Below are 12,311 nucleotides of genomic sequence, written 5' to 3'. Positions count from 1 at the left end.
ACTTCTTGCTGTAATTGATTTATGTGTACTGTACAGTATATATTTTTTTACTGTCAGATTTTTTTCCCTTCAGCAATATTGTGTTTGTAAGTTGCTTTAAATATGCACAAGAATGTTTTGTATTTCATGTTTGCTGTTTGGGGAGGGATAAAGATGTATTACAGGGATATGGGAGATAGTTGAGTCACATCCTTCGTAAGCTGTGAAGCAACTGTATTCACACTTCACGGTTTCCTCTTACAGTCACTCCCAGTGGCTGCAGTTCAGAGCAGCAAGTAATGTGAAAAGAAGCTGTTGCTACTTGCTGAAGATAAAGAATATCATTGGCATTAACATGTTTATAGGATTGATTTTGAGCATGATGTATGTAAAACCAAAGGTGGTTTGTATCTCCTAAGCGAAAACTGGACAAATGTTGCTATTTGAGCACAATAAGGTAAATGTTTTGTGTGTTTTTTTTTTTCTGGTTTGTTAACAGATTCTATAAATTTGCAGGTTTTTTAACTCTAACAAAGCTACAGTATATTGTTATGCAATAACTTGATGCAAAGTATGTGCTCTTGATTTACTTCGTAAGAGCCAAAGAGACTTGCCTTGAAGATAATACTTTCTATGAAAATGTATTGTAAGAATGCCAGTTAATGTTCTCATAGTTCTGTTAAACCTGCAAGATGGATGTGTGAAGCACCTGTTTTCTTCAACATTAAGAATTTCTCTTGTTGCCTATATAGATTCTTTATTTAAGCCTCTAATATATAGATAGCTTCTTTATGCAGACCTGTTCTTTTAGAAGTCCAGTAATAAAAACAGTAAAATTTCAGACCATAGTGTTATCTTCTGCTTTTTCTACTGAGAGAGGAAGTTATTAAACCACTAGAATTCATTTTAGATGAAGCAGGCAGGTCTCTGTACGTGCAAAGTCGCTGATATATATTACTTGCTTACTTGTTGTACATATGAGTGTAAATCATTCAATGAGCAGATGACTCGTAGCACTAGCTTAAAGCAAGCTTCCTGGATGTTTACAGTTTGCTGCAAAATCTAAACATGATGTACTGACTCCTGCAAGCATGCAAATTTGATACTATAGTCTGCAGTAATAGGAAAATGTAAGTTGTTTTGCACTACTCAGTCTTAACTACTGGATGTTTGAGAGTAGTTTTTGTTAACTTTCTAGTTTGTTGTATCCAAGATTTCTGCTGTTGAAAGTTATTAGCATTTCTAGAACTCAATTCGATGCAAAACCATGCTTATAAAAAAGGCAGGACATGTAGGAAGTTTGAAGGATGCATACACATTCACGCTATCTTTTTAAGAACATTGATATAACTAATCATGTTGGAAAAGTTGCATACAAGTTACATTCTTGAATTAACACTAGCAAAGTCATACAGGGCCCCCCAATATCCATTCCAGCCCCCCTTCTGCCAATACAGAAATCACGTTTATTAGGGAACCCTGTATTTACTGTATAAAGAAGTCCTCCACCCACCCACACCAATTCCCAGTTACCTTTCTGTGAAAGTTCTGACTGTGTCCCCCAGCATGTAGGCTGCCTGCCTGCTTGCTGCATTCCTGTTCTAGCCTCTGTTAAAGCAAGAAACATACCTGCTTGCTAATAAAAAAAAGCGGAAGGAAATGGGTAGGGTGGGCATGGAGAACCGTGGATTAACTGAATCTGTAGATATGGTTGGGGCACCTGTAATTGATAGAGGCAGTCTAAAGCGGTTTTATTTTTTTCATGGATGGCAGTGTTATCTTAAAGTGACTGGTCCGAGGTGACCCAGGAAGCGTCATGGCTGAGGGGGGATTTGCACCTGGATCTTCCAGGTCTAAGTTCACCTCCCAAACCACTACACCACCCTGGCTCTCTCTTTAAGAAAACTATCTACTAAACAAATATTTTGATTGATGGTTTATGCACTTTCTATATGAACTACAATTCCTAATTATGTGGTGGTAGTGGGAGCTACTTTCCCATATTTCATTTTACACCACTGAGGTTATACAGTATTTGGAAGCCGGGGACTACATGGGTGGGATCAAGTTGATAGGTATTTCCCACCAGCTTGTCACCCACTGTGAGGGAAGGCAATAGTTGGGTAGACAGAACCCATTTAGCTGCCTCTCCACATCTTTCAAAAGCTGCTGTGGGTGGTATGGGATGAAACCACAGAACTGTAGCTTCTACAGTGCTGTGGTAAAATATGAAGGGGCCTTTATAAATGCATTAAATAGCAAGCTGATTTCCTCAGTAGAAAACAAAATAATATGGATTGCATTTTTGTTCCAATATATCTCTTTCTTGTTGGCAGTTTTTCTGTTGGCTTAGAGACTTGACTACATTTTGCAGAAAATATTTCCAATGTTCTCTTCTCCTCTCCCCATAATCTCTAGCAGTGATATTTTTAGGTATGCTAGGAGCAAAACAATACAAAGCAACCCTTAACTGCTCTTCTGCTACTTTATTTCCCTTTAGAGCATGTGATATGCCATACACTTATCAAGGTAGCAATTTCATACCCACATGAGTGTGTGACAGATCTTGCTATAAAACCGAGAATGAATGTACTTGCTTTAAAGCACCACAGAAAAATTTCACTGCTAAAGGAATAGTAAGATAACCATGTGTGTAAGGTCATTACTAATTTCTACTGTTGACTTCAGAAGTGTTTACTACTTATTCATATTTACTACTCTTTACTACTTATATATATTTACTACTTACTATACATAGTATAGTAGTACACTATGTATACTACTTATACATATTTACTACTCTTTACTACTCATACATATTTACTACTTATTCATATTGGACATTTTGTTAATTTTCATAAACTACCTCTTATTGTAAATCGCCCTGGATCCTTATAAGAAGGGCAAGATATCATTTCTAACATTGGAGAAATAGTTTAAAGTGGGGGATGGATGTTTTGAATTGCTATATTGGTGTTCTATCAAGCTGAAAATAAATGACAAGTTCAACCATGTAGTGACATGATTTCATGGAGTGTCAGCTTTGTAATAAAGTTCTTGGTTAGTCTGAGATTTAAAAGCAATACTGTGGAAATTTACAGGGATTTACGAATCTCATTTATTTTGCAATAGTATGTTGCAAATTAATGAAAAGCTAGAAGCAGTTATCAAATGAAGGCCAAAATCCTAACCAACTTTCCAGCACTGACATAGGCTGTGCCAATGGGGCATGTGCTGCATCCTGCAGTTGGGTGACTGTTGCAGTGGCCTCTTCAAGATAAGGGAATGTTTGTTCCCTTACCTCAAAGCTGCATTTGCCCTTACCTCGGTACTGGAAAATTGATTAGGATTGCACTCATAGAGTATAATTCTGGAGTTCTGTTAAATTCTAATTCATTAGTGCTTTCGTATTTGAGCTCTGTGCTCAATATTTTTTATTTCTTTAAAGGATTTATATTCTGCCTTGTTCCCCAACATTTGGGATGCTCTAGGCACCTTACAGAGATTCATAAAATGAAAGTGGAACAATACCTGCAATAATTAAGTAGATTAAAACACAGAGACAATACAGTAGCAACAAAATGTTTACAAGACCCTTAAAAGCAAAGCAACAAAAATATGCAATATAAAAAGATGGGCATATCAGTGTATCTTAGTAGTGCTGAATTGTATTGAAATGAATTGAAGTACATATTGCTTTTTAAAATTGGGTTGCTGAAATAGCTCATGATGTTGCACTGGGAACATTATTACTCTATTTGACCAAAGTTGTCAAAAGCGCAGGTGTTCATATTTTTACTGTGCTTGTTTAGTTTGAAGTCTTAGTGGCAGTAGTTTCATAATATATATTGGTAAGTTTTTGGGTGATTGGGAGAAGACTGCTGTACTGCAGCTTCAGTTACTCTGCCTACATTGTGTAAATATAAAGACTTGCACTTTGTTGGTACAGTATTGTAGATTATTTATCAGTCCAAGTCACTCCCACATAAAAGAAGATACATTTGTTCAGTACTAAACAGCATCTTGTGATATAATACAATAACACATTGCAAAAGAGCAGAACGGATCAAGAAATGAAAGATGTTACCTGTGGAGCAAGCAGTGGCTTGCAGAAACATAGGAAACTGTATTTCCCTCCAGTTAAAATAATAGCAGGTACAGATTTCTAATAATGAACTACGGAGACATTGTACAAAATAGCTATCTAAACTTAATGTACGGTATGAAATATTGGTAAGCCCGAGGCAATAGTTGTGATTGTGACGGTTTTAATTTACCCCAGCTTTAATTTACGCTTATGAACAAAACAGGATCTCATTCTGTGAAAGGACTGTCGACCCAATCCTGTCCAATTTTCCAGTGCTGATGCAACCACAATGCAGCCCTAAGGTAAAGGAACAGGTGGCTCCTTACCTTGAGAAGGCCTCTGTGACTGTCCCTCCACTGTACAATGCAGCATAGGCCCCGTTGGCACGGCTCCATTGACACTTGGACGCTGGATAGGATTGAGCTCTGGATCTCCAGACAGAAATTTGCCTACAGCAAAGTTGACAGCAACTTCATTATTCAGCTTTCTGATCAGATTTCGTGCTAGCATAAGTTGTAGATTTTTTGCAACTTGATGCTTCCATTTTATGCTAAAACAAGAAAATTAATAATAATCCAGAAGTGGTCTAGAACAGGGGTGCCCAAACCCTGGCCCTGGGGCCACTTGCGGCCCTCAAGGTCTCTCAATGCGGCCCTCAGGGAGTCCCCAGTCTCCAGTGAGCCTCTGGCCCACCGGACATTTGCTGGAGCCCGCACTGGCCCGACGCAACTGCTCTCAGCGTGGGGGCGACTGTTTGACCTATCACAGTTCTCGCGTGAGCTGTGGGATGAGGGTTCCCTCCTCTGCTTGCTGTTTCATGTCTGTGATGCAGTAGCAGCAGTGAAGGAAAGGCTAGCCTTGCTTTGTGCAAGGCCTTTTATAGGCATTGAGCTATTGCAAGACCTTCATTCATTCATATAAGATCATCTTTAATATATTCATTTATGTAAACTTATGTAAATTTATTTAAATTTTAAATGTAAATTAATTGCCCCCCGCCGCCCCCGGCACAGTGTCAGAGAGATGATGTGGCCCTCCTGCCAAAAACTTTGGACACCCCTGGTCTAGAACACAGAAATTATATGTGGAAGAACTGTGATATAGGAGGAGGAGAAATTGAGCTGTTTAGAAAGACAACCACAGTGCTATTTTGGGGTAAAAAAGGAATTGGCTCAGACAGTGTTTTAAGGAGCAAAACTATGTGAACCACTTTTGCCTGACAGTTCCTTTATTAGACCAATTGTTGGTAAGTCCAAAAATATCAATTGAGGGTTAGGAGACAGCTGACAGTCTCTCTCTCTCTCTTTTTTGGTCTGAATGAGAGACTTTTTAGATATGGGGAAGATGAAAGCTCTCACTTCCACCTTAGTGTTCTGGGAGAAGCTGCTAGTCTGAAGGCATCTGGAAGAAGTAGAGCCTCTGTCTAGGGATCTGAAGTAGCAGATTGTTTTCTTGAGGGAATGCCTGCTGATTTATTCCACTTTGTCCTCTGCTTGTGTATTTTGTAAACTAGTGCAGACTAGTAAGTGTGTCATTCAGAGGAAGCTAAATTTAGTGTCTGTCCCTGGACCTTGCCACTTGGCAGTTGAGTGCATGCAACATGCTGTTTATGGAAGGGGGTGGCACAGAGGAAGGACTCGGATATAAAAAACAAAAAACATAGCTAGGTGTTAATCATTGTATATTGTGGTTAATTAGCTGAATCTGAATTTTGGTGCCGAGTTAGTTCTGGTTCTGAGACACTTGGTCTTATGGAAAATAGCACAAGATTGGAAGTCTTTCATTAGGCCCTTCCCTTGACCATAGATTTAATGTGCAGCACTTGAAATTTATGTGCAGCACTTGGGCAGTGCAAAGTGCTATCTAAATGCTGAGTAATAGTATAGAAGACAGCGTACTCTTACTAAGTATGTATCCATACTCTTACTAAGTATGGACCATTTTTAATGGTTCCTTTGGGAGTATTCAAAGTGCTTTACATACATTATTTCAGTAATTGGGGTACTCTTTAATTTAGGGCTAGCTGCTGACTTTGTACTGCTGCTTCTGTTTGGTTTTAAATTGTTTATCTGGCATTTTATGATGGTAGCTAGCCATTCGAAAGGTCTCTTTTGGATTGAAGAGCAGAATATAAATGTGTTCTTAAATTAAACCTCTGTGGATGTTTCATAATAATAATAATTAATAAAACTTTATTTTTATCCCGCCCTTCTCCCTAACGGGACCCAGGGCAGCTAACAACATATTAAAAAAACAAATTTTAAAAACATTAATACATAGCAGATAAAAACATTTAAAAACACATTACAGAGGCCATAAAAACAGTAGTCAGATTAAAGACAGAATAAAAGAACAAGTCACCGAGGAATCAAGCCTGTAAAAAACTAAAAGATGTATAAAAATGTTAAGAAGGCCAGAAATCAGAAGGCTTGTTTAAACAACAGTGTTTTCAGGCCTCGCCGAAAACTCTCAAGAGAGGGAGCCATTCTCAAATCAAGGATTTCATAGATTTTTTTTGTTAGCGAGATGTGGAATTGTGATAGAATGTTGAATGTGTCTAAGATGATACATTAAATGGTGTGCGTTTTTATTACTGATATGATTGTTTTAAATATACAAATCTCACACTGTTGCTATGAAGCAGGCAAGTCAATGCTATCTTCTAACATTTAGATTACAATGTGGTTTCTAATTTCCTGCCGCAGACCTAACATACAAAAGGAAATAACATGACTGTCAGGCAGTGGCTAAGGCAAAATTTTCCTGTGTGGCAGCTTTCCTCAAACTGTGGGTTGGGATCCACTAGGTGGGTCACAATCCAATTTCAGGTGGGTCCCCATTCATTTCGATGTGCATTTTTTTTTAATGTATTAGACTTGTTGCTTCCATGTGACAGCATTTGCGGAAAAGTTGCATATCTGTACTTTTAACAGGCTACTATGTACTGTATATGCTTTTAACAGTGATAGTCACTGGGACTTACTCCCAGATAAGTGTGGATAGGGTTGCATCCTTTGGGGAATCTGATTTTGTTATATGGGGGAGTATTAACATTTTTAACAATGTGTTCGCATTGTCTCTGACCTAATGCTTCTGTTGCCTAAGTCGCTGTCAGATGTGATGCCACTGTGCCAATTCAATATGTAAATAAGGAATGGGAATGTGCACCACTTCAAGCCATCCTGCTTTAGACTATATTGTTTATTGAAATTGAATCTGTGCCCATGGGTGTACGCACGCAATATATAGGGGCTGCCTGTAGGGCATGTGGGCAGATATGAGTTTTAATAGAAATGAATTGTAATTTAGAGGAGGGAAAGAAGAAAACATTTGTTTCTAAAGAAGGAATCAGCTGGTCAGACAAAAGAATATTGGCTATTTCACTCTGGCTATAATCCTCTTGCATTATCGCATGATAATTTGCATGGCATCGAAATGTCGTACTTTCCCATTATAGCATCAATGTATTTGACATAGTGGTAGAATATACAGAAACTTCAACTGCTATAGCAGCACCAGAAGTTTCTGTTGGTGCCTGTACTTCAAAATATAACTCTTGTTTTATAATATTTATGTTCATTTAACAGTACAGGTTGAGCCTCATTATTCAAATGGGTTCCCTTCCAAGCACTCATGGCACTCATGGTTCCCTTCCAAGCTCTCATGGATGGCAAAAAACACACTATAGCAAATCAATTTAAAAAACAAAGTTTCTTTGCTCTGGTGATTTAAAAACAGCCTTGCTGACCTTTGTGATGTAAGATAAGAGTCATTAAGAAGACAATCCATCAATCAAGTGGTTACAAAGATGCTTCACTCAGCCCCTCCCTTCACCAATGCAGTGCTCCCTTCACCAGTGCACCTTTCACATGCTCAGGGGGAAGGGAGGGGTCCGCTGGAGAGAAAAGGATTGATGGATTGTCAGCCAGCTACCCCCCCCCCCTCTCTCTCTCTCTCTCTCTCACACACACACACACACACACACACACACACACACACACACACACAAAAGAAGGCTATTGTTAAAGGACTGTTCAGTTTTTTGAACTGATTTTAAAGGGATGCATTTTTCCCCTTCTCCAGGGATCAGCACATTCCTTCTCATTTGCAGGGGCCATTTGTGTTGAATCAAATTCGTGTATAAAAAATCCGTGTATAAATAGGCTGGACCTGTATATTTCCAGTTCAATTCAAGGTGTCTGTCATTATGTTTGTAGCTCTTAATGTGGTGTTTTCCAAATGTTTTTGTCTGCGACAATAAATATAGTCATTTTCTCAGTCTGGCAGGCCATAGAGTTGGTACATGTTGAAGATGATGAAAATAAAAATGTACTACAGTGCTGGAAGGGAATCTGTGCAGGGTTTCAGTTCCAGCTGTGCAATCACACAGCTTATCAGGAGCTCTGCTCATTGTGACCTTCAGGAGCATCCATATAACCAGGGGTGCCCAAACCCCGGTCCTGGGGCCGCTTGCGGCCCTCAAGGCCTCTCAATGCGGCCCTCAGGGAGCCCCCAGTCTCCAATGAGCCTCTGGCCCTCCAGAGATTTGTTGGAGCCCTCACTGGCCCAACACAACTGCTTTCAGCTTGAGGGCGACTATTTCACCTCTTGCATGAGCTATGGGATGAGAGCTCCCTCCATTGCTTGCTGTTTCACATCTGTGATGCAGCAGTGGCAGCAAAGGAAAGGCCAGCCTTGCTTTGTACAATGCCTTTTATAGGCCTTGAGCTATTGCAAGACCTTCATTCATTCATATAAGCTCATCTTTAATATATTCATTTATGTAAATTTATTCAAATTTTAAATGTAAATTAATCCTTTTTTCCCCCGGCCCCCGACACAGTGTTAGGGAGATGATGTGGCCCTCCTGCCATAAACTTTGGACACCCCTGCATATAACCCTTGTTTGGCTTGTGACCCCTGGTTTGAGAACCACTGCCTTAAAGCTTGGGATATCTGAAGGCCTTCTCACATGAATCTGCCTGCCCAGACCGCCTTTCTAAATTATGGTGGCATGAAATGAGGACTTCTTGGTTGCAGTCCCCAGGTGCTGAAGACCTACCTGCCCCTAGAGGCCTGTTTGTGTCTTCTCTGTTGGATTTTTCAAAGACTGATAAAAGTTTTTGTTTTGTAGGCTTTTCCGTTGAGTTGGCTTTTCCCTGCATTGAATTTTTTCTTCTCTGATACTCTTAATGTACTGTTTTTCTTCTTGTTGTTGTTTTAATTGAGTTTTGGTCTTTGATAGCATTTTGATTGTTGTGAGCTTCATTGGGGGCCAGAAGCTAGGGTACTAATAATAAATATTTAGACTGCATTTTCCAATTTTCATTTAGTGTGGATATAGTTGAACATGAATTTTCAGAGTTTGAATTTGAATATAATTGAATTTTCATTCAACACTATATTCATTGCTTTTTTCCTCTCACCCCCATAATTTCTGAATCAGTGGGATTTCTGTGGAGGTCTATCTTCTCTGGCTATCCTGATCTCCAGGGCTAGTGGCAGCGGATTCAGACTACCAAGGCTCCTCCCCCCCAGGAAGCTGCATGGCCAAACGGAAGAGAGGGGAGTGGGGAGTGAGCTTGCAAAATACTAGGTGCTACTGCCCTAGATCAGTGTGCAGTCACTGGCAGCCCCTTTCTGTACCCAGACAGGCTCTAATATTGATGGGATGAGAAGAGCATTGGCATTCAGTGGTAGGTTGTATTGGCTTTATAGCCTACTAATGGAGATACTACTTTACCATGCAAAATTAGATGATTTTAAGAGGATAAGTATAGAATGCCGGGTGTCATTCATGTGTTGTTGTTTTTTTGCTTTTCAGAGAGTCAATCCAGTTGGAACTAGTAATGCTGAATTACCTTTAGTTGATCCTGGCATGTACCAGTTGGACATTACATTAAAAAGAGGTCACAATTTAGCAGCTCGTGATCGGAGAGGTAAGAATATGTTGACAAGCACTTGTTTTATATAAACTGCTATCCAAACACTGGGAAGACATCTCATTTATTCTGTAGCATTGTAGTGAATGTACTTTGTGCTGTGGTCAGCAAAGCCTCAGAGGAGAAACTTGAATGTTTGAGTGAAACCTGTCTTGTCCACGTATTCCTCTCTCCCCCAATACTAAAGGTTTTCACGTTTATTGAAACCAGTTCTAGTCAACAGTGTGTAAACCGTTTGGTGGTTCTCCAAACACTCCTCTCCCTTTTCTTGCAGGCATCTGATCTGGAGGAAATAGCAATTCACCATCTATTTCTCCCTTAGACATTCCTGTCCTGACTCAGAGCTGTAGATTGTCTGATGACAGTTCCAGCTTCTCCACTCCAGACCCAAGGAGGAGTGATCAAAGAAACTAGACTGTACTGCCTCTCCCAAGCCAGAAAGCCTTTTGAGGTCAGCTTTGTAATCCAGCCCAGCAGGGTTACCAACCAACACTCCCAACTCAATCAGCCTCTTGAGATTGGTTATTTGTTCCCCCTGTGATTCTTGCTTACCTTGAGGTGCACACCAAATCCCTGGAGCTTATCTCTCACCTGCAAATACTTGACCCTGCTGCATGTCTTCGTGAAATGATCCCCATCTCCAGTTGAGAAACATACTCTACCACTGCTATATAAGTGTATTTTTGGACACTTTTAACATCCTAGAAGCCCCTGTGTAAGTTCAACAGCTAAAAGCTGTGGAAATCCTGCTGACAATCTTCTTTGTGTGAAATTAATTAATTAATTAATACAGGTATTTATATACTGCCTTTCATGGTCGTCAGATTTCTCCTCAGACTTTTATTTCAAGGCGGTTTACACAGGCAGGCTATACTAAATCCCTATTGGGATTTTTACAGTTGAAGAAGGCTCTGTCTGTCAAGAACTACAACATTTCAGATGGATCCTTTTATGATCTGGTATCACATTCTGGCCTCCAGTTTTCCTCCCACGCAAGCTGACAATCCTTCATATCTCACTTGAAGGGCGGCCAAAGAGCAGATGGAAAAACTTGACTCGGCTTGTCAGCTGCTTCAAGGTCTCACCGTTCACGGTGCCGGTGGCCTCGAACTGGCGACCTTCAGCTGTTATCTTCAGGCAAAAGGAGGCTCTACCCTCTAGACCAGACCTCCTGCCCTCTTCAGCCCAGTATGGCATCTTTCCCAGTGTCTTTTCTGAATCTCTTTTAAAATCATGAGCCCTTTGGGGATAGGGAATCGTTTGTTGATTTTACTGTGTAAATTCTTTTGTGAACTACTTTCTGGGGGGTACTACCCTCTCTTATGGTGTTCTGCACAGTGGGAAGCACAGGAGCCCATCCCCCCCAAGATAACTGGCATCCTTGGTAAGCATCAGGACTCTAATTTTCCAGTTTTTCAAATCAGACAAGGTTGCTGCCAAGGCACCTCAACCTGATGTTCCTTGATTGACCCAGGGTGCATAACTTTAATCCTGTCTGCATTTGAAAGATTACTTCCAGTATAGCCTTCCTTGTCACATGCCAGAGCCTAATCCCCATTTGTATTCATTGTGTACCTGGTCCAAAGATCAATCACAGCCCTTGTTCTTTCTCCTGGGCAGCACTGCATCTCCACTCCACTTGCTACTGCTCCACCATCTTCAACCTTGTCTCTGGCCAAGAGAGGGGGCACAAAGACAACTGTATTTGTTAGGCAGCTGTAGGCAGCATTCCCAGACTCCTGCTTGGCTGGTCCATCTCCTCAATTCTTTAAAGTTCTTCTCAAAACATCATTTTCAGTGACACCTTGTTGGCTGGAAAGATGCTTAATCAGTGGAACATGTAAATCTGCATTCTGTTGAGTCAGTGTTACTGGCAGTGCTTTTTAAAACACAAGGAACTTGCACACATGGGGAAAATAATTGTGCTCAGGGACCTATTGTGCGTCTTGTCCAATGGCATGTTTATGCATTTTGAAAGAATGATTGAGGCAAAAGTAAAGGTGCACCAAAGTTTACTGGAAAATGCTCAAGAACCAAAAGAGGGGATTTGAATTGGGACTCCTTGCACTAACACTCTTGCTCTTAAAACATGCAAGGGAGATTGTATCACTGATATGCACACTCAATGGAGCCCTAAGGAAAGCAGTTAAGAGAAGGAGGAGGAGAAGACTGGAACCCCTTAGAAAACTTAGGTGGGACCTTGCTTTATAGTAATACTTACCCTCTTCTTCTGTTAATGCATATATCTACTAACTGAGGCTAACACTTCATGCATCTTGTAGTAGGCTCTGAACCAGGAATCC

General features: G+C 40.3%; 1 protein-coding gene across 1 annotated transcript in view; it reads left to right on the top strand.

Moving 5' to 3' along the window:
• The window catches only part of MCTP1 (multiple C2 and transmembrane domain containing 1), a 254,641-nt gene that overhangs the window by 49,360 nt on the left and 192,970 nt on the right, over window positions 1-12,311 (top strand). The window contains exons 4-5 of the mRNA XM_066616140.1: window positions 9,107-9,113; window positions 9,891-10,005. Of these exons, the coding sequence (XP_066472237.1) occupies window positions 9,107-9,113; window positions 9,891-10,005 (122 nt within the window). The remainder of the gene's footprint in view (window positions 1-9,106; window positions 9,114-9,890; window positions 10,006-12,311) is intronic.

Source organism: Tiliqua scincoides, chromosome 2, assembly GCF_035046505.1.
Source record: "Tiliqua scincoides isolate rTilSci1 chromosome 2, rTilSci1.hap2, whole genome shotgun sequence".
Lineage (NCBI taxonomy): Eukaryota > Metazoa > Chordata > Lepidosauria > Squamata > Scincidae > Tiliqua > Tiliqua scincoides.
The sequence above is the reverse complement of the archived record's forward strand: the minus strand, read 5'-3'. Positions and strand labels throughout refer to the sequence as shown.